Source organism: Bidens hawaiensis, unplaced genomic scaffold (genome assembly GCF_021521415.1).
Source record: "Bidens hawaiensis isolate Kalapana, Puna unplaced genomic scaffold, B.hawaiensis_p1.1 tig00025384_1, whole genome shotgun sequence".
Classification (NCBI taxonomy): Eukaryota; Viridiplantae; Streptophyta; class Magnoliopsida; order Asterales; family Asteraceae; genus Bidens; species Bidens hawaiensis.
Genome location: NW_027494057.1, coordinates 1 through 23683, shown reverse-complemented (window position 1 = coordinate 23683; position 23683 = coordinate 1). Strand labels below are relative to the sequence as shown.

Sequence of the window (23683 nt, the reverse complement as noted above, 5' to 3'; positions counted from 1 at the left end):
AATCACGCATAAATCCAAATGTTTTCATATAAAAATAAAAAGACAACATTATTCCATTATAAAACCACCACAAAATTTGGAGGGCATTTTTCTCCAACTAAATACTTTTAATTCAAATAAATAGTTTTTTTAAGATGACACTCATCATTTTGGTCATATACGTGTGGCTCATTTGACCATTTTAGCCTCTGTGAAAAGTAAACAGTAATCGTATTTCATAAGTTAGTTAGCTGATTTTAAGCCAAAATTATTAGTGGACAAATGGACTTACATATTTACAGCCTTTCATGCCTCCATTGAGGTCCCTCCAGGGATAATTTAGTAATTTACACGTTCCGTTTTGTCGGTTGATCTTCTTTTAATCCTTTTGTAAGCAAATCATAATTGATAGAAGCAAGTTGGGATAGATTCTGAAACAGCACAGTGAAATATATATTTTTCAGCATAACGTAAAATGTAAGGCGCCAAATATACTAAAAGCGCTTGTGAAATTGCAGAAGACGAAAAGAACTCTAGATTTCCGTTCAGACGGGTCAACTTGAGTATTTTTATATTTTTGTACAAGTCAAACAGGTCCGGGTTGACCGGCCCATAACACTTTTCGTTTAGTTTTTTAATAACATTTTTTAGCAAACACTTTTTAATTATGGCTACATAAAAGTAAAGTGTGACAATTAAGGGTAAATTTGTCATTTTGAATCTATAAAACTTATTTCACCATAATGGTAATTTATAATTTTGAATTCACAAAAGATTAATTAGTCTGAATTAGTGATCTAAAACTGCTAATTATTATTTTCACTTTAAAATATGCACTTTTTCTTAACCGAACACTTAATGAATGCCTGTGTCATTGAAAACCGCACCAAGCACGAAAATAATAACACTAAATAAAAAAAAACTATAATTAAATGTACCTTGAAAGAGAAATTGCTAAAAGAGTAATTGACAGAAGACGGTGATCCATGTTCTGCAGGACCTCCATAGTCATCAACCTGTTGCAAATGTCACCATAAACAAAAAGAATAATGCAAAATTATAGAATAATAATTTAACGGGATAATATATGCGGATAACAAGAACGCCTATGTATCAGTTTTGACGATGTATCCTTTTGACGATTATCAGTTTCAATTAATCTTATGGCAATTTCGCAATTTGCCATTTTTTTTTCTATTACTAGAAGACATACTTGAGTCTTCTAGTAACCCTAAATAAGATACAGCGATAATACATACAAAGGTCAATTAAGTATTCAAAAGCTTTTATTCACGCAACCTTATTTGGTTACCTTTATGCTGATTCTAGCATAAAACTTGCCAAAAATTTATAAAAATGATATATGCGCTAAAAAAAAGTTGAAGTTTAGTCACTTCTAAACTTGTAAAATGACGCAAATACCACTGAATCTACTCGTAAATGTTTAGACAATTCACCTAGAGTTGATTCTTTTAAGTAGTTTCAGAAGCTATTTTTATATTTTTACAAGACGGAAGCTTTGACTTTGACAGCATTTTCGTCATTTTAAAATCTTTCAGAAAAGTTTAACTTGCTAGAATCAGTATAGAAAAATCACCTTTTTAATTTAGTAAATTATGCAATTAATTAATAAAGCTACTAACCACTTCATCATGGCGGTTAGTTGGTGAACTACTACCACTAATGCTATCACCGTCACTAGAATCTTCTGTTTCACTAGCCTGATGTCCATGTTCTTCTGAAGTATTCCAAGTATACCGACTTGTGAAATAACTCGTGTCTAGCGCACTCTCCGAAGCAGGAACAAATGCAGCCTGAAATATAATGAAAACATTAATACAAAATAACTTCATATAGTAAGTATTCATATGTAGTAGTTAACAATCTCAAAAGAGTCGAATATTAACGGGTGGTCAAATAGAGTGAAAATAGCTCAAAATGTTTTTAGTGCATACAATCTCAATCGCTTTATTCAAAGATTTAGATTATTAATGTAACATGATTGTTTTTTAAAACACTTTTAATCCATTAATTTTTTTTTCTCTAGAAAATGAACAAAAGTGTATACTGATGCACACAACATCCTAAAATCGTTTTTATTCAAAGAATTAGATTATTATCATAATTATATTCTGCCACCTTTTAGGTAGATTACACACAACATGGAGATCTAAAACACACCTTTTGTCGTGCAAGCGTATCCCAATTAATATCCTTAAAAAACGGGTGCTGCTTCACCTACATAAAAAGTTTGACATCGAATTATTAAGCATCATGCTTAATTAAAAATACGTAACCGAGTATACCTCGGTTGTTCCTCTAGCTCCAAGTCTCTGGTTCGGATCTTCCGTCAATAATCTACAAATATAATTTAATATGAACTCTTAATAACTAACGTTATATACAAATGAAATTAACGTGCTAATTGTGAGAATCAAGTAGAGTAAATTATATATACAAGTAAAGTAATTATGTAATTACTCTATGATGTAATTACATAATTACTCTACTTGTATATATAATTGCTCTACTAGATTCTCACAATTAGCATGCTAATTCCATTTGTACGTTAACTTTCCCCTATATATATATTCGCATATACAAAAACAAGATAATATTCTTGTTAGCATAATTTAAGGATTTCTCTTACTGATCAATTAGGTCTGCTGCTTCTGGGCTCATTTCTTCAGGTATCATTGGCCAGGGTATGTTACGGTTCAGAATGTTATCGAATATTGTCTGAAAAAAAAAAGCAAAGCAAAAAAAGCAACAATATATTAAATAAGGCGATTTAAATTAACGTTTGCACTGTGAGTATAAACAAAAGCAATAAACCTGAGGATCCTCAGCATTGAAAGGAGGAATGCCAACAATAAGCTCAAATAATATCACGCCAACTGACCACCAATCAGCCGACATACCTAAAAAAGAATGCAATAAAGTATTAAATAGCAAACTTTATACCTTAATTAAATCATAACCATGTTTTACAAAATTGGAAATCATTATAGTTAATAATTAACAAACCATGTCCAGTTCCCAATAGAATCTCGGGTGCCAAATAGTCAGGTGTACCCACAGCAGACCGATTTTTACGCCTTTCTTGTTGACTTTCAGATACAGATGACTGGGATTCTTGTTCTCCCAATAGTGATGTGCCACTAGCTGCCGGGCCTGATAAGTCAGTACTGTTAATCAGCCCAACTTTTGACAGCCCAAAATCAGTTAACTGCAAACAAAGAAAGAGTTATGTAGATTTAGTTGATAATTAATAACTAATAAAACCGTCTACTTTCATAACTACATTTTGAAACACAAATCAGCGTGTTTCAAGTGCATACCTTAATATGACCATCATGTGCGATCAACAAATTATCTGGTTTCAAGTCACGGTGAACCACATGCAGCGAGTGAAGATATTCCAAAGCAAGCACCTGAATATAGTAAATATCATGTTTAATATGAGACAGTACAGGTGGCAATTCAAGTTCATTACTCAGATGAGTTGAGTCAAGTTATGCTTCATATCTCGTAGGTCAAGTGACTTAAATGTATTTTAACGCATAAAGCCTTTTAAACCATTTTATTAAAAAATAATATTTGACACACTAAACATTTACTTGCAAAAATAAAATTTCGAACATAAGTGTTTTTCAGGTCAATCCATTCCAAAAATCAACCGTTCAACCTGTTATCAAATAGACATATTGTATAAATATGTGACACACTACATATTTATCGAAAAAACTTCAACTTGAAAAAAAAAGTGTTCGTAGAACCCATAGCAAAAATTGACCTGTTGCCCAACCTATTGCCACATTTATGGCCAACATAATAACTCATATGGTTTAACCAAAGTCAAACTTACCACTTCTGCAATGTATACGCGAGCAACATCTTCATCTAAGCAACCTAGATTTCTCAACAGCGAGTACAAATCACCACCGTTCAAGTATTCCATAACTAGGTACAGATTTTCACGACAGGTAAAAGAATAGAAGAAACGGACCTGAAACAATATGATAACACTCATGTAAAGCTGATATCTATAAGTTCAGAAAATATTTAACAAACTATTAAAAAAAGGAAAAAACTAAGGTCCTGACCACAAAAGGATTGCGCACTGATATTAAAATATCACGCTCAGCCAATATACTCTCAACGGCATTTTTACGAATCATGTCAGCCTTTTTAAGGACCTGCAGGAAATTACAGATAATAATTACTAAGGCATTTTGTTTAAACTAAAAGACAAAGAAACTAGAATATAAAAACTAGAATATAACACAATAAACAATAAAACTTAAAGAGGCATGTAAGCAGTTATACAATTTCAATGTACCTTAATAGCAAAGAGATCCCCAGTTGTTCTTTTTTTGGCCAAAAAAACACGACCAAATGCTCCACGACTAATTGGTTTTATAATCTCGAAATCATCTATAGAAGTGCGATCTTTGGATGAATGTATTGGGCTGGTTCTTAGGCTTCGTACAACATCATCTTCCAGCGGTGCATCCTCGTCAATAACAGTACTTGTGATATCAAGTTTATCATCATCAACCAACTCGAATAGCTGCAAATATTTCTCCCTGAAAATAACACACATATGAAAGTTGTTTTCTCACAGGAGAACTGAAAAAGAACACATTTCCTGTTTTGTATAGTGCGTATTGTTGAATAAACACTAAGGACTGTCACTAAATTCTCACACACAAGTCTGTTAGGTTCGGAGTCACACACAAACACGAATACAATAGTAAAACCGAAAGAATAAACGAAAGAGACACAAGGATTTAAGTGGTTCGGTCACGGTGTATGACCTACGTCCACTGTCGATAACTAGGGTTTTCTTATTATTGAGTGATACAAACTTACAAGTACAGGAGAGAATATATAGACTAGACAATTAGGGTTTAACCCTTTAACTAAACTGGGCCTGATTAGAGCTTTTGGGCTTGGCCAAAACTCAAACAGCTTAATCTCCTAATTCTGTCTATTCGTCTAAACCGGACCCGACCCATGATGGATCGGAGACCACAACATAACAATCTCCCACTTGGGCTTCGAGACATCTTCTCTAAACCACCACTTGGATGCGTCAAACATTTCAACCTGCTCCCGTTTGGAGACGTAAAATGTCTTCACCAGCATTGCCTTGTACATGTAAAATGAAACCCATCTGGTTTTGCACCTCCTAGTTACCCTTCGCCTTCTCAACATTATTCCTGAAGGCCTGCTGAAGCTCTGCACAGCTTCAGCTTATCCAGCATCACCGGCTTGGTGAACATATCTGCTGGATTCTTAGCACCTGAGATATTTTTCAAACTGAAAACACCATCACTGATCAAATCTCTGACAAAGTGATATCTCCTCCCGATGTGCTTAGTCTTCGAATGATAGACTGGATTCTTCGCAAGTTTCACTGCACTCTCATTGTCACAATATAAGAACTCTGCCTGTTTCTTTCCCAACTCTTCAAGAAAAGTTCTCAACCATACTAATTCTTTACTTGCTTCGGCTGCTGCCATATATTCTGCCTCAGTGGTTGATAAAGCAACACTTTTCTGAAGTCTGGACATCCAACATACTGCTGTTCCCCCAACTGTGAAAACATAACCAGTAGTGCTTTTAAACGTCTTCTTACATCCACCCAGATCAGCATCTGAATAACCCCTGAGAATTGTATCCTTCCCCTTAAAACATAACCCCAAACTGGAAGTACCCTTTAAGTATTTGAGTGACCATTTCACCGCTTCCCAATGTTCCTTTCCCGGATCCGACATAAAACGACTAACTACCCCGACAGCATGAGCAATGTCTGGCCGTGTACAAGCCATGGCGTACATGAGACTGCCAACAGCAGATGCATACGGAACTTTAGCCATCTCTGTTCTTTCTTCCTCTGTTCTGGGAGACTAGTCTTTGGTAAGTTTGAAATGACTTCCCAAAGGTGTGTTTCTCGGTTTAGTCTTCTCATCATTCATCCTGAATCTTTCTAACACTTTCCCTATGTATTTCTCTTGGGATAGTGTTATGGAGCCATCTTTCTTTCTGGATATACCCATCCCCAAAATCTGTTTGGCTGGACCAAGATCTTTCATCTCAAATTCATCAGACAACTGTTTCTTCAACTTGCGAATCTCCTTCATATCAGATCCTGCAATTAACATATCATCTACATAAAGAAGTAGAATGATATATGAGCCTTTAAACTTCTTTAAGTAGCAGCAATGGTCGGCCTCGCATTTCTTGTACCCAGTTCTCACCATAAAATCATCAAACTTTAGGTACCATTGCCTAGGTGCCTGCTTCAGACCATACAAGCTTTTCTTCAATTTGCAGACCCATTTTTCTTTCCCGGCAACCTGAAATCCCTCAGGTTGTGCCATATAGATCTCCTCGTCAAGATCACCATGTAAAAATGCTGTCTTAACATCTAATTGCTCTAGATGTAAATTTTCTGCAGCAACAATACTTAAGATCAATCTGATGGTGGTCATCTTCACAACTGGAGAGAATATTTCATTATAATCAATTCCCTTCTTTTGCTGGAAACCCTTGACCACTAAACGAGCTTTGTATCGTTTAGACCCATCATGTTCTTCCTTGACTCTATAGACCCATTTATTCTGTAGAACTCTTTTATCTGGTGGAAACTTGGTTAAAACCCATGTCTGGTTTTTACTCAAAGAGTTCATCTCCTCCTTCATAGCATGCTCCCACTGGAGCGAATCTTTCAACTTAAGTGCTTCATAATAACTCTCTGGCTCACCATTTTCAGTTAAAAGGAGATAATTAACTGAAGGTTTGTAACGTACCGGCTGTTTAGAAACTCTGGTGGACCTCCTAACCCAGTGCTGAGGCGGGTCAGGTTCTTGTGGAGACTGTTCATCCTCAGACTCTAAACTCCCACTGTCAGAGACTCCCTCTGACTCTTCATTTCCACCAATATCATCATCTTCAAATTCAGGAACTGTGGTTTCTTCAGTTTCTGTCTCGGGTTCGGTAGCTGACTCAACTGTCTTTTTCTGAGCATCAATTTCATATTCAACCTGCTCTTTCTGAACCCTTGATTTTGAAGTGTTTCTATCTTTGTATAACTCAGCCTCATTAAAAGTTGCATGCTTGCTTCTGACTACTTTTCTGCTTTCTAAATCCCAAAGCCTGTAGCCCATTTCGTTTGACCCATATCCAATGAAAACATATTTTTTAGCTTTAGCATCAAGCTTGTCATTTTTCACTAGATCATAAGCGCTACACCCAAAGACTTTCAAATGCTTATAATCTGCAGCTTTACCTTTCCACTCTTCTTCTGGTGTCTTGAAACCCAGCGGTACTGACAATCCCCGGTTAATTAAATAAGCTGCAGTGTTAACTGCATCTGCCCAGAACGTCTTTGGAAGCCCGGCATTAAGTCTCATACTTCTTGCCCTTTCATTTAACGTCCTGTTCATTCGTTCTGCCACTCCATTTTGTTGAGGAGTGCCGGGGACTGTAAAGATCATCCGAATACCGTACTCTTCACAATAATCACGGAATTCTTTGCTAACGTATTCACCACCGTTATCCGACTTCAAGCATTTCACCTTCAAATCAGTTTCCAATTCAACAGCAGTTTTCCATTTCTTAAAAGTATCAAAAACATCAGATTTATTTTTAAGAAAGTAAACCCATACCTTGCGTGTCGAATCATCAATGAAGGTGACATAATAGTGCGATCCTCCCAAAGAAGAGACTGAAGTTGGTCCATAGACATCAGAGTGAATAAGCTCCAATTTCTGAGCTTTCGGTTGTTTTCCGGTCTTCACAAAAGATACTTTCTTCTTTTTACCGAAAACACATGGTTCACAAAATTCAGATTCAACCTTCTTCAGTTCTGGAATTTTTCCTCTAGCAACGAGCATTTTCATCCCTTTTTCACTCATGTGGCCGAGTCGGTGGTGCCACAAACTAGACTGACTCGGTCCACTGGTCACTGCATTTACCCCATCAGCTGGAATTTCAACCATGTATAAAGTGCCCTTCTTTTTACCTCTGGCGATCACAAGATTCCCTTTCACAACTTTCCATTGACCCCCACCAAACATAACATCATATCCTTGGTCATCTAACTGCCCAACAGAAATTAGCTTTCTTCTAAGGCTAGGAACGACCCGAACATCCTTTAGAGTCCATGAGGTGCCCAATGAAGTTTTTAGTTCAATATCCCCCATCCCCGTGATATCAACAGCATGATTATTAGCCAAACGAACTTTACCAAAATTACCTGTTCGGAGATTCTTCATCTTCTTCGTGCTATAAGTGGCATGAAAAGATGCACCAGAATCCATAATCCATGAATCTGTTGATTCTTCAACACAGCAGATAAGAGTCTCTTCTGAACCTTCTGAATCATCTGAACCGGTGGCCAGATTAACTTCCTTCTTAGATTCTTTCTTTTCTTTTGAAATTGAGGGGTTAGGGCATTGGTTTCTGAAATGCCCCATTTCTTTGCAATTCCAACACTCAATGTCTTTTCTGGGCTTTGACTGACTTCTTCTTCTAGACTTTGACCTACCCCTGCCATTACCTTTCTCTCTTCTCCTACCTCTCCCTTCGGTGCTCAATATAGAACTAGATGTCTCACCAGAATTCCTTCTTATGTCCTCCCCTAAAATCAAATCCCGGACTCCTTCAAAAGTAAGCTTAGTATTCCCAGAAGAACTACTAACTGCAGTAACAGTCCCTGACCAACTTTCGGGTAACGAGGATAACAAGAGTAACGCTTGAACTTCATCATCAAACTTGATATCAACAGAAGACAAACGAGAAATAATAGTGTTGAAGTCATTAACATGAGAGGTAACAGATGCCCCTTCCTTCATTCTGGTGTTAACTAGCTGTCTAATCAGAAATACCTTGTTTGATGCAGAAGGCTTTTCATACATATTTGACAAGGCTTTCATAAGACCATACGTGGTAGTTTCATTTACAATATTGAATGCCACATTCTTAGCTAGTGAGAGTCTAATAACAGCTATGGCTTTTCTGTCAAGTACCTTCCACTCATCATCTTTCATACTTTCCGGTTTCCTCTCTTCTAGTGCTTCCATTAAGTCTTTCTGACATAGCAAATCCTCAATTTGCATTTTCCACCATCCAAAATCCTGACCATCAAACTTCTCAATTTTGATCTTTCCGTCCTCAGCCATTATCCAAACTGAGTTTTGATTACAGCAAACAACCAAACTACCCAAGGAATAAAAGGACTGGAAACTGATCAGAAAAAACGAACCAGCAGCTGCGGAACCCTAATCAGCGGCGGCGGAACTATAGCGGCGGCGGGGTACTGTAGCGGCGGCGGTACTGTAGCGGCGGCGGCGGCACTGTAGCAGCGGCGGTGGAACTGTAGCAGCGGAGCGGCGGCAGCGGAACTGTGTGTATAATCGAGAACCAGGCTCTGATGCCAATTGTTAGGTTCGGAGTCACACACAAACACGAATACAATAGTAAAACCGAAAGAATAAACGAAAGAGACACAAGGATTTAAGTGGTTCGGTCACGGTGTATGACCTACGTCCACTGTCGATAACTAGGGTTTTCTTATTATTGAGTGATACAAACTTACAAGTACAGGAGAGAATATATAGACTAGACAATTAGGGTTTAACCCTTTAACTAAACTGGGCCTGATTAGAGCTTTTGGGCTTGGCCAAAACTCAAACAGCTTAATCTCCTAATTCTGTCTATTCGTCTAAACCGGACCCGACCCATGATGGATCGGAGACCACAACATAACAAAGTCCTAGACTTTATTTGGCACGGTTAGATATTTAACTTTTAGGACGTAACAAAAAATTAATTCCTTTTTGCATGATTTAATCACCATACCTTTTAAGGAATAATGAAAAGGTACTTTTTTTTGCATGATTAGGTCCCTAAACTTCATAAAGAAGGACCTTTTGTTACTTTTTAGATGATAATAAGATACAACTATTCCTCTAGATAATAATAAAAATAATAGTGGAAAAAACCTCACCGAATAAGCTTCTCTATTCGTGCTCCAAATGTCTCAACAGTAAGAGCATCAAATTTTCTGCGGTCGGTAACAACTTTTAGGTCTTCAAGACAAGTTAATAAATACGGGAGAGAACGGTCATCATCTGAAGGTGTATTTGCAGCACATCTAGCAATATCAGCAAGTTCATTCATCTGCAAAATTACAAAGCATCCTTAAACCGTTTAGTTTTATTTCAACAAATCAAATTCATAAACTAGCTGTTCTAGTGTAATGAGCAAATAGTGTATATGATTGCTAGACCACTATACACCAAAACATCATTAATAAATACAGCCTGATGCCTTTGCGTACATTAATCCTAATTCCTAAGACAAATATAACTAAACCAAAGAAAAAAAAACTTGGATTATACCTGGGGAAGATCAGCATGTTCTGAATAAGAACCTTTTCCCGCCAATAACAAATCTATCTGGCTAGTCCTAGGTGTCATCAATGGTGACCTTGGAGTGATGCTACCAGCAGATGATGTTGTCATTCCTTGATCCGATTTCGGCCCGAACCGTGTTTTATATGGCAGGGATGATGATGTCACACCTTTCATGTCATCAATAAAGCCCGTATTATCACCATCTGGTAAACAATCAAGCATATCTTCTGACCCTCTTCGAGACCAATCACTAAGTTTTGGAGACATAACATCATATTCTTCGGTAACACTTGAGTTAGATACTTTTGCAGCGTCTGGACTTGGACTTCCAACAGGCAAAGTCAAATCCTTTTGTGTATAAGATTCCATCAGTTTCTCAAGCATTTCGGAAACCCTAACCAATCGTTCATCCACACTAAGACCTTTCTGATCACAACGGTCAGCAATTGCACAGATTCTAGAATGATCTTCTAATTGTAAAGTAGGAACCTCTTCTTCACAAATCCTACAAATTATCGAACTTTCATCTACATAGTTCGATTGGTGGTCCCCCCACCCCCATGAAGGTTTATGCTGATGCTTGGAAGTAGTTGAGTATGAATCCTTAGCAGTAGGAGGCTCGGGTGAAAGTACCTTTGTGTCCTTAACAGGAGCCACAACTTCTTTAGAGACTTTTCCTCCAGGAGATGGCAGTTTCTTCCATGATGCCATACGGTTTCGGCCCGTTGGCGATTCTGAATCTAAATCTACATCTTTACTTAAGTCTACACCAGGTGTAGGGATAGAAATGTCTTTTTGCTTTGTCTGGTCTTTCTTCCATCCCGAATCATGCAGTCTGTGTTGTTCTTGACTGTAATATTTTATTGTTGATGGTGGTTTTGATGTTTTTTGAGGAATGATTTTATCTGAAGGATTTAAAGATTGTCTGAGCTGGAACACGAGTTCATCTTCAGCCAATCCACTTTCTTTATGAAACTGTAGTAATCTGGTACATCTTGTGAGAATAAAAAGCATACGGGTATGAAGCTTTTTCAAGATTCCCATTGGGAGTTCTTGACGCTTATCATCTAAATCTTGAACAATACTTTCACATTGCAGCCAAAATTCTCCAGGGGTAGTTGTAGCACATCTTTGAGCTAAAACTAGTAAATCTTCTAAAGTTTCTTGCCATTCGGGTTGTTGACTTTCTGTGTTTTTTTCAAGAATGTTGAGTAAATCGGCTGCAAATACATGTAGATCAGAGTCAACTTCTTCTTTTGCTTTGTCAAACTTTGCTCGTATAGTTACCAAAACCTCCTGCACAAAGTGACATAGCAAAATCAATAAGGTATTAAAAATATAGAAAATCTGTTTGTTTGTGGAATGGAATGGAGTGGATTCCTTTGATTTGGTTAATTTTCACTCTATGGACATGTTTTTTTTTCTGTTCCATCATTATATAGAATAAAAAATGCATGTAATCTTCGAAAACCGAAAATTTAAAAACAAGACAGAATGTTTTAATCAAACTACTTTTGTGTTCCCCAAGAGTAAATAGAAAATATATCTTTTATGAAAATATCATCTAAGGTTTTAATTTTAAAAAGCTTTTGTTATGGTTAATATGTATTATTATGATAACGGGGCGTAGTTATATTTCGACTACCTTGCTAATTCCATTCCAATATCCAACAAACCAAACAAACTCAAAATACGGAGGAAAAAAAAGCACCGAAGCATATATTAGATAGATTAAAAATATATATGTGTTAACCTCCAAGTTATTTAAGCCACGAGGCTTCCAAAATGGATAAGGTCGTACGCCTTTTGAGTTAAGTTCATGGGAGAAACTTTTGATGTCAGCAGGATATCTCTTTCGAGGTGCATTTGTAACCCTAAGTATAGCCTGAAAGCGAGGCGATTCAGATTCCTTTGGGTTTTCACAATCATATGATGTCTACAAATTGCAGAACACATTCTTTAAGCACAGAGTGTGAAGAACTGATTTTGTTAAACCTGGCAGTGTAACTATGACAGTTATAGAGCTGTCACAGCAACTTACCTTCATTTCTGGAGTACAAACTTCTGAACTCCTCAAGCCTCCAGAAAATCCCCTCAAATTCAAATGCCCTAACATTCAATAAATTTAATAAGATTTTTAGGCCATAAAAGTGAAGGGGGTAGAATGTCCATTAATAACTAAATACTTTCAGATGTGTTTATTTAATATCCTAAACTCCTTTCTGTTAAATGTTTCCAACGTGAATTATAAATGTTTACCTTACCTGAAAAAAATGTAATAAACTTTATATTGTTATACAAATGTTCAAATAACAGATGTATAAAAATCAAAAACAAGCATTTGTTTAATAATTTCTCATAATAAACGAATCTGAAAGTTAAGACATCAAAGATTAACTTATCTATATTGAAGCAGCCGATCCCACATCACATTATCTCGATAGCAAAATAAATACCACAGGTTTGTAAGATTAAAATTATATGACCAAAGAAAAAAAAAGTTAATGTGTATAACTGTAATACTATATGCATCATATAAAACCATCCAATAAAAATTGCCATTACTTCACAGACGTCACGTTAAGATATTTAGAGTGTTATACAATTACGGAGAATGAAATAAATCCACACTTACAAAAGATATCTTTGTATGCTAATTGTGCCATATAAAACCTGAACACCATTCCCATTAAAACAACTGCCATTTATAGAGAAATGATCCATTTTTTGCAACAGTTTAAATCCAAAAAACGCATGCTCAAAAGACAACCCTGAATCTATGTGTTGGGGCTTTTAGGCGTTGACTGTTGTATAACATTATAACTTAAAAAGTTACTAAACATAGAATCCTGATAAATCTCACTTTCACAGAACCAACAGAACCCGCAAACCACATCGGGCACTGCAATTCCTTGTCAGATGTAATCTATGCTTTATGCTGTACATAACGGTTTCTTCAACAAAGTTTTCATTTTTATTAGTTTCTTATGCCACATAACACAGATAACAGAAAACTTAGGGCATTGATGCATTTTCCCGAGGGCATCAAGCGCATTTATAATTTTTAGAATCAATAGGATATGCGCATGGACCATACAGGTCCTCTGGTTGCAATGTTGATTTGGTAGTTAACCCTTTGGTATAAAAATTAGAGTTAACGCCTTTGATGATTTAAGTAAATAGAAAGGTCAAAACATTGTAATTCTTTGATTATGAATTATCATATACTCACATATAATAAACATTAAACACTTAAAAAAGTTAGTAAGCCAATTAACTTGCACAAAACATACCTTTTTAATTAATTACTAAAGGAGGACAGATGTTTCATGTGATGTGATGATATTAAATTTATTAAATATCACTTGAGCTTATAAAAGGAAATCTTGACTTGTTAGTTTGACCTTTCAAAGAAAGCCAAATTTGAACCATAATGATTAATTTCCTTTTATACGGATAGCAACATGAATTTAGTATCTAGAGCTTGTGATATGTGGATCAAAAGGAAATCTTGACTTGGTAACTAGAGCTTGTGATATGTGGATTTAAATAAGGAAATCTTGTCTTTCTAAAAAACTAAGCAAAAATGGGTTGATTCTCAAGTCTCAACCATGTCACTACAAGCTACAATATGCCCCTAATAAATTCTAACTCATTTTCATAAACAACTAAGTTTGCTTCATTTTTATTATAGTCCCCTATAGTTTACAAGTGTAACTTCAAATGCTTGCCCTAACTCAAAAGGAGCATAGAAGAAATTTTAAGCTAGTTCATAGCTAACAACAAACATGAGGCATTGTTCGTTGGGCGTGTTACAAGCAGTGTAATAGCCTGCAGAAGGCAGACTTTAAACTCAATGTTCAAGAAGAAATTAAACAATTTCATCACATATAAGATGCAATTCGTGGTCTACAGGACACAACATTTCATCACCGAGCAAGCTATAGACCAATTTCCATTTAGCCATAATTATATTTAAAATATTCCTAGTGTGGATTAAGTGTTAACATGAGCAAATAACACCTAATTTGGGTAGCACATAACTTCACATTAATTAGCTTTAGTAAAAGCTGATGTGTGTCTACAACTCTATAAGTTCCTATATTTTGAGCATGAATACAACCAGTAAAAAATGAGTGAGTCCACCTAACTTTTAGTCCACCTAGATAACCTATACATGTAATTTCTACTGTTCTTATACCTACATAATAACATCCTGAGCATACAATTTCATGAAACATACTACTTACAAGTCAGGATATATACAATCACCTTCGATGAAAATGTTCATGAAACTCCATTTAACCATAATTATATTTAAGATATTCCTAGTATGGATTAAGCATTAACATGAGCAATAAAACCTAATTTGGGCAGCACATAACTTCACATCAATTACCTTTGGCAAAAGCTGATATATGTCTACAAGTTCCTACTTTAATTAGCATAAACCCAACCGGTAAAACATGAGTGGCTGCTCCTAACTTCAGTCCACCTAAATAACCCCTAATATAATAAACTCTAACATCCTGAACATATAATTTCATCATATATATATAAGATGCAACTGGATGCCTACATGACATGGCATTTAACACGGAACAAACTATAGACCAAATTCCATTTAGCCATAATTATATTTACGATATTCTCAGTATAGATTAAGCGTTAACATAAGCAATAGAACCTAATATGGGCAGCACATAATTTCACCTCAATTAGCTTTGGTAAAAAGCTTTTATATATCTACAAGTTCCTCTACTAATGAACATAAATCCAATCGATAAAACATGTAATCTGTACTGTTCTTAAACCTAACATAAGAAACTCTAACATCCTGGATCTACAATTTCATGAAATGTACTAACTACAAGTCAGGATATATGCAATCACATTTTAAGCAGTTATCGCGGTGAGATATCGGTAATTTTAATATCATGCAAATTAAGTGTACTTTCCTACCATTAACAAATTAACCTTTTGCAACTTGCAAAACACTAACAATCGTAGCAAGTAGAAACAGATTAAGACTTAAAACGCTAACATTAAACACTAAAATTTGATAATTAAGACTTAAAACATTGATATCGGGAATATCGGGCAATATTGACGATATTATCGGTACCGACATTCAAACCGATATTTTACCAAGGGACCGATAACCAATATATCACTGATACATCAGTGATATATCGGTGATATCGACTGCATTGCATAGAATTCACATTTGATGAAAACGTTCACGAAATCATACCAGCATCCGGCGAAGACTCCGCATTATGCAACCGCGACCGACCTAACGCATTCGGAGTCTGCTCCCTCGACTTCAACCTCTCCTTACTAGTACTCCCACCATCATCATTCACCAAATCACTCCGCACCTTCTCCGTCTCGCTATTTATCGACGACTCCGATAAATTACTAGCACCAAGTATAGACAACTTACCACTTCCTTTACTCTTACTACTCTTACTATTACTACTACTACTATTATTGTTATTATTATTATTATTACTATCAAATTTAAAGAAACTCTCCTGCGGCAACGGTCCGGACCTCGTCTTAATCCGATTCAACCCGAGCGAGGACGCCAGGATTGGGGAAACCGTAGGCGGAGCCTCCGCGGTACCTTTGCGACTCGAATTAACCGATGCCGAGCCACCGCTAGGGTTTAGAACTTGATCTGGCGAAATTGAAGTAGAATTTGACGGATGTTTGACTAGAGTTTGACGGAACGAAGAGGCGATAGGCGGATGATGCTGTTCGTCTTTGGAGGATGATGATTTAGGCTTCTTCTTATCGGATTTGATCGGCGAGTTGTTGTTACTGGAACCGGTGGATCGAGGACTGTTGGATCCGTCTGGAGATGAAGTATCGGATGATTTCTTCGAGTGGAAGAATCGGCCTTTGAACACCATTGGAGCTGATCATCTAGGGTTTCGATGAAGAAGAAGATGATGTATCAGCAGAATATATGTATATGTATAATAATAATATGTTTACTGTCTGTCTGATAACTGCAAGCAAAATGTATATATATATAATAATAATAATAATAATAATAATATGTATGTATAATATGTTTACTGTCCGATAATATTGATAAAGAGTAATAAGGGGGTGTTTGTTTTTTCTTCAAACATCTTCAAGGGAGCTAATGTCTGCAGGCGCGCAGACATTACCCTTGAAGACTGTTTGTTTTTTTTCTTAAAACAGATCTGAAGTTATCTTCTTTCATCTTAAAAGAAAAGCAAGGAAATCTTGCTTAAAACATCTTCACAAAAAAACCTTTGCAGCCACCCTCTCATCCACTGCTCCTACCACCGTCCGCCAACACCACCACCCACCGTACGCCGCCACCACCACCCCCGTACCCCGCCGCCACCGTCCACCACCATCCACCGCCACCACCACCGTCCACCACCCACCATCCATCACCACCACCGTCCACCACCCACCATCCATCACCACCACCGTCCGCCACCACCACCACCATCCATCACCGCCACCACCACCATCCATCACCCACCACCACCACCATCCATCACCGCCACCACCACCACCATCCATCACCGCCACCACCACCGTCCACCACCCACCATCCATCACCACCACCGTCCACCACCCACCATCCATCACCACCACCGTCCGCCACCACCACCACCATCCATCACCACCACCGTCCACCACCCACCATCCATCACCACCACCATCCATCACCACCACCACCATCCATCACCGCCACCACCACCATCCATCACCCACCACCACCACCATCCATCACCACCACCGTCCACCACCAACCAAAACCATCCATCACCACCACCCATTGTCCACCACCACCATCCACCGCCACTACCCACCGTCCGCCGCCACTACCACCATCCACCACCACCACCTTCCACCACCCACCAAAACCAAATCGGCATGGCAAGCAAAGACTAAAAACTAGATGTAACTTGAATAAATGACTTCTATCTTGTGAGATAAGTTTGACAGTTATGCAGACAGTATCAGCTTATAAAAACAAACAGTCTTATATTTTCAGCTTGCAGATCTTCAGACCACATCTTCAGTTGCAGACATGAAAACAGATGAAATCAGCTTGCAGACAGTTTATGTCTGCAAAAACAAACAGCACCAAGTTTACTGTCTGATATCTGCAAGCAAAATGATAATATTGTGTTAATAAGATGGTCTTATTGTTCAATCTTATTTCATAATTCATAATTTTATTGCTTTCATAATCTTATTTCATAATTATTGTTATTTGATGATCCATAAAATCTTATTTCGTGGTTATTGTTAAAACTTATTTCATAAATGATAATCTTATTTCATGTTTTTTTTTGGCAAATTGGATTTTACAAATCCTAACTTAATGCAGTTTGGCCGATAATAATATCAACTTAGAAAGTAGCTGTCACCAGTCACAACTTTCATATCATTTGTTTTCATTGGACCTTCGTTAAAAAAAACTTAACGACGTTAAGTTCTTTCAAACTTAATGATGTCGAGTTTTTTCGAAATTTCAAACTGATATTTTAAGACTTTTGATCGGAACGCGGATACGAGTCGATTGATGTAACATTACCTCAAAACGGTGGTCCAAACGACTAATGGATGCTTCAATTCCGGTGTTTAAATTTTTAATTACAAAAATCAAGCTGTTTGAAGCATCGTTTCGAGTTAAGTTTTACATCAATTCTTTCGTATTCTCATTCAGATCAAAAACCCTAAAATATCAATTTGAAATTTGGAAAAACTAACGTCGTTAAGTTTTTTTTAACGAATGTCCAATGAAAACAAATAGTGTGAAAGTTGGGACCGATGACACCTACTTTATAGGTTGGAATTATTATCGACTAACTGCGTTAAGTTAGGATTATTAAAATCCAATTTGCCTTTTTTTTATATATAAAAGCTTTTGGCCCCAACAAGCGGCAATAGCTAATTAACTGTTCATAATATTGATTTTGACGCTCCAAGCTAGAGGTTCACAAAACGATTTATAATCGGTTTTCGTTAGGGTTAATCGGTTTCTTGACCAGAATACGATCGTTTCCTTTCAAATTTTGACTGGTTATTGCCTTGTTTTGGTCGGTTTCGGTTCGGTTAACCGGTTTGGAACCAGTTTTAGTGGAGAAAATTACAAAATAGTTTGGTTTCAGTTTAATTTTCAAATCAGTTCAGTTAACCGTTCTATTTGCCCACATCTACTCTGAGCATGACTCAATAACACCATCAAAGAGAAATTGATTGGACTAGAAGACCATCTGCATTTTTATTTCATGGTTATTAAAATTCATAATCTTATTTCATATAATATCATTCTCATCTTAAAAGCTGACTTTATATGTTGTATTAACTACAATAACAAAATTTTAATAATTTCGAGTTTTTAATTAACAACTTAAAATCTTATTTCATAATTCATAAACTTATTTAAAATAAAGATAATATTCTCATCTTAAAAGGCTAACTTTATGTTGTATTAATTACACTTCAATAATTCTACAATTTTAATAATTTCAAGTGTTCGTAATAACTTAATATGTGTATATTGCATTCTATAGGATTATATAACATTTTGTTTCGATGAGCGTAAATGGGTTTGTGTAATCGTGGAGGTGCTACCATATACGTTTCACACTCATAATAGCATTTAAAACTAATCTTATATTTGAATCGTCTTAAATGTTTTAGGTTTTAAGCTATCATGTCAGTTTCCACTTCCTTTAATCATCTTTTATTTAATAAAGCTTTTTTTTCATTATTTAACTAAATTTAGTTAACTATTTTTATAGTATTATATAAATTCTTTTAGATTAGGCATAGAGAGAGCAATGAGCTATATCGAACGAATTGGAAGGAAATAGAAGATCTGTTGATATGATCCCAAGAATGGTGAGAATTTCACGTTCTAGGGAAATTTGGATTGTAAAGTTAACTATATCGTAATTAGTTTGGATCGAAAAGAAACCAACTTGATATAAAAAACTCGAGCTAGATTTCGACATATTATACAGTATACATTAAAAGGGAAAAACAAGTGAAGGAATAAAGTACTATCTAACTTGGAAAATAACTTGGGTTTTTGACATCTTATATATATGATATGAAACATGTACATACAAACGAACCAAACATTGGTAAAATGTACGAGACATGAAACATAATGTTTTAAACCAATTTGCAACCCGGAACATCAATCCAATGGAGCTCGATTTCGACTTCACCACATTCAACATTTCTCAATCTAAGGCACAAATCTTGAACAACCACATTATTTCTCCATGTTATGTAGCTCTCTTCAGCCAGCCAATTTGACTTGGTCGGTTTTATTCGATTTATAATAGTGCCACTTGGCACGTTCTTAAGATTCTTCTTCAGTCCCTCCAAAAAGGGTTGTATGTCAAATTCCGCGTCTCCCATTTTATCATCTGTGCTAAAAAAGTCATGGTCGTACACTTCCTGCAATCGTGTTGTAAGTACAATCAACGAACATAAATATAAGACTACATTTAGTATGTGTACCATCATATAGTCCTAGTCATGATACATTGATATGCTGTTATATATTGCATTTTCTAGGGGCATATAGATGCATATTTATAAACTTACTGTATAATATCGAGTAATCAGAACAAGATAATCGAATCTTAACAAAGGATGTAATGTTATTCTCATGAACGAATAAGTAATGTTACCAGTTTAATTGGAAGATTGGTATTGTAAACGAAAAGAGTTAGGTCTTCGTTCCACACGGGGTTGACATCCCTCTCCATGATACGAGTCTTTACCTTCTGCATAAAATTATAAATATTTATGGAATAAATGATGAACTCATGAGTGATTACTAATGATTGTTAGTTAAAAAAACTCACTTGCGGGTAAATAAAGGGGTTTATTATGCTTAGTATAACCTGCTTTTATCTCAGCATTTATAACAATATTATTCTGTTATATGTAAAAGGGGACAGAGTGGAGACGAACTTGAAGAGCCAAGAAAGATGGAAAAAATGGGGGCCGGCTGGGAACACCATGCCCCCATCAATTTTTCAGAGTTACTAGAGCTTCTAATTAAGTAGATTAAAATAATATTTCGTCCTGGGTTTTTTTTTCCACTAAGGGGGTGTTTGGGTGAGCTTTTAAACAAGTTGGAGCTTTTTAAAAGTTGCTTTTGTTTTTCAAAAAGCAAATAAACAAAAAAGCAAGTTTAAAAGCTTACCCAAACACCCCCTAAATATGTGGAATAGAGACCTTTTATACCTTTTTGCTGACTTTGTCTAAGAAATTGAAACAGGGTTTCAGGAAATCAGGGGGAGGACTATGTGTCCTCTTAGTAACGCTAACGATATATCACCAAAAATCTAGTGTCAGGTCACTATTTGGCGTGTTATAATCTTTACTTGAATACAATAATAGTAACTTATAAGTATCTTAAATAATAATGAAAGGTACACTATTGATTCACCCGATTACAAGATATATTGTCTATCCTTTAACTTTAATAACTTGTCATCTAATTACTGTGGAAATGATTACACGATTCTTGTTCTTAACAGTCGTCTCATTTTGAAAGCGCACACCCCCACGTGACCAAGCAACATGCATGTTATTTATATCATCATTTAAAATGTATGGTTTTCAGTTATCTTTAAAACAAAAGTAATTTTTGTTTCTTTTTTTTAGTAATCTTTAATGTTTATTATATCACATCTTTACCAAGCAGGAATATTTAAAAAAACATATAAGTTCAATATTAAATTTATGGCAATAAAATCCTAAAAGCAAATACATTGTAGAGTAATAAACTGGTAGATTTGAGAAGGCTAACCTGTTTACCCATTCTGATGATGATATACGGATCACTGGTATTGAGATCACGAATCGCGAGATTCACACCTCTTTTGATCCGTATTCTAAGAAGACCTTTCAAATTATTCATTATAATAACCTAATCGAATCAAATCACAAATGTTTGTGATGATTTTGCATTGAATCACAAATGTTTGTGATGGATTTGCATCGAGTCACAAATGATATTCCATTCATCTGTTTTGTTTGGTGTTTTTGTTAGAATTCACAAATCCATTTCTATATTTGGTAAAAAGAATTCATAACCCATGTTATCAATTTCTTTGGCCATATATGCAAAGGTCCAAAACCGGAAATTTTAAAAACATTGAAACCGAAGAGTGGACCATGTAGTATTGGTTTGTATCGGTCGGAGTTGGTTCAATCCAAACCAAACTAGTAAGAAACACATCCAACTTACTACAGGATTTGAATCGAATCAGATTAACTAGAGAACTTAAAAAAATATTTAAATTTCGGCAATCCTCTTAAATTGTTTTATTGAAAAAGAAACTACAATAACGTTATAATAAAAGAGTTTTATAATAATAATAATAATAGATCAATCCAGCTAATGTGATATAATAAACATGCACTCAAAGTTTTCTTAATTAAAATAAAAATTACTGAATCTACTACTGTCTTGTTTATGAACCTGGACTAAAACAAAATAATAATAATAATAATAATAATAATAATAATAATAAAATCATATAGTGTGTTGTTTGGGGTGATGGAGAAAAACTTATCGAGAACGACAAGTCCCTAACATGGAAATGGGTGTGATTATAACACCTTACATGAATTACACATCGGCTACGAACATAAGATATGCTTAGCTAATAAGAAATATTTGACCTCAAATCCTATCAACACACTTAATTAATTGCTTTGATCATGAACAAGAGATAGCTTCGCATTTAAGTGTGTTTGGATAACGGATAGGAATAACACTAGAGGTCACCCATCACCATGTAGTCTCTACCCCTCGTAAATAAAAACAAATTTGTGAACTTCTGGTAGACAAAACTGGTGATTGAACTGAAAGGTTGGATGCACATAACCTTAACCGTAATTTATATGATGATCAAATACTAAATAGAAAATTATAACAAATGATTCACCTAGTTTGTCTTAAAAATAGGCCATTAACATTTTTTTGAATGATTAATTTCTGTCACCTGGGAACTTGAACCCAAAACCTTCAAACCTCTAGTGTTTTAAAGATTTGCCTTAGCCAATGAACCACCAGCCCGTTGGCTTTTTTTTTTCCCTTTTTGTAAATAGAAAAACCATCACCTTTCATATATTGAATTTCAATATACAATTTATGCATATAATTGACAACCATTCATGCATATTTTTGGTGGTTTAACAAAACCCAAAATCCCACAATTTTGTTCAAGTTTATGAACCAAAAAATCTCATAGGTGAAGCTTAAAATGTGCACTTTAAGGCAATTTTATGGGCAAAGAAACGATCCAAAAAGGGTAATTTGCATGGGTATAAGTGGCCTACATATTCATTTATGAACCTCCATGTCCTGCACCATAATTATCTCCATCAGGATTCTATGAGCCCCCCTCCCCTAACCCATTGATCTCTCTTGGCTTTATCCCTTTATATAAAGGTACATTCATCTATACATATATTCATCTATACATACATGCATACAAATATATGTATACAAGTAGATGTAGGTTCATAAGAATATTTTCATGTGCATAGGTATATATAAAGGTACAATTCTTTATATGAATTTTATGCATGCATGCATATATATACACGCACACATGGATGCATGGATGTATGTATGTATATATGTATATATATATATATAGATATACCTTGGTTTAAAAAAGGGTGCCTGATGCGAGCCAAGGCGAGAGGCGACCTAAGGTGACGACCTCTTCGCTTTAGGTTAGTCAAGGCAAGCAATGTTTAAAAGGCGAGCCTGACGTGAGATTTTTAGGCAAAAAGCGACTTAAAACGAAGTTGAGGCGTTCGTCTTTTCTGCGCAAGTGGTTTTTAAGCATCCAAATGTTGTATAATATGCTTTTTAGGTTGTATGTGCAGGTGGTTTATATAATTAAATCATATATAATCCTTAAATATAGCTACATTATGGACCGGGATGATAAAACCCTTTATATATTCAATTATAAAAATCATATAAATATGTTCGCCTCACGTATAAAGCGCTCGCTGTTGCGCCTTGCGCTTCGCGCTTTTGTTTTAAACCACGTCGCTTTACTTCGCCTCTCGCTTTTAAAACCAAGATATATATTTATATGCACATGCAAATGTCGGTCCATAATAATATTTATATTATATATACGTATAGGTATGTGCATTTGACCATTTGTTATGTATATATGATGCATTTATGAGTTACAATGCATGTACACGAATGTGTC

At 35.7% G+C, this 23683-nt stretch overlaps 2 protein-coding genes across 2 annotated transcripts; both read right to left on the bottom strand.

Moving 5' to 3' along the window:
• Positions 1-272: 272 nt before the first annotated feature.
• On the bottom strand, positions 273-16332 carry LOC143571511 (putative serine/threonine protein kinase IREH1). Its single transcript, XM_077056918.1, has 17 exons — positions 15661-16332; positions 12448-12515; positions 12160-12342; positions 10392-11702; positions 9998-10170; positions 4322-4568; positions 4086-4178; positions 3848-3988; positions 3321-3413; positions 3007-3208; positions 2815-2900; positions 2630-2718; positions 2286-2337; positions 2161-2217; positions 1623-1793; positions 918-995; positions 273-410 (listed from the first exon to the last, which is right to left on the bottom strand). Exons 1-17 carry the CDS (start codon positions 16322-16324, stop codon positions 327-329), a joined length of 3792 nt encoding a protein of 1263 aa, XP_076913033.1. The 5' UTR covers positions 16325-16332; the 3' UTR covers positions 273-326.
• Positions 16333-19589: 3257 nt separating this feature from the next.
• LOC143571504 (protein C2-DOMAIN ABA-RELATED 4-like) lies at positions 19590-21357 on the bottom strand. The gene is made up of 3 exons (XM_077056912.1): positions 21247-21357; positions 20117-20212; positions 19590-19880 (listed from the first exon to the last, which is right to left on the bottom strand). The coding sequence occupies exons 1-3, from the start codon at positions 21355-21357 to the stop codon at positions 19590-19592; spliced, it is 498 nt and encodes a 165-aa protein (XP_076913027.1).
• Positions 21358-23683: the final 2326 nt, after the last annotated feature.

Coding starts and splice junctions, on each gene's coding strand:
- LOC143571511 (XM_077056918.1), bottom strand. CDS start 16,324: ATGGTGTTCAAAGGCCGATTCTTCCACTCGAAGAAATCATCCGATACT. Junction 4,179..4,321: donor GGGATCTCTTTGCTATTAAG/GTACATTGAAAT, acceptor AATTTCCTGCAG/GTCCTTAAAAAGGCTGACAT. Junction 2,901..3,006: donor TCTATTGGGAACTGGACATG/GTTTGTTAATTA, acceptor ATTCTTTTTTAG/GTATGTCGGCTGATTGGTGG.
- LOC143571504 (XM_077056912.1), bottom strand. CDS start 21,357: ATGAATAATTTGAAAGGTCTTCTTAGAATACGGATCAAAAGAGGTGTG. Junction 20,213..21,246: donor TCATCAGAATGGGTAAACAG/GTTAGCCTTCTC, acceptor AATTTTATGCAG/AAGGTAAAGACTCGTATCAT. Junction 19,881..20,116: donor CCAATCTTCCAATTAAACTG/GTAACATTACTT, acceptor ACACGATTGCAG/GAAGTGTACGACCATGACTT.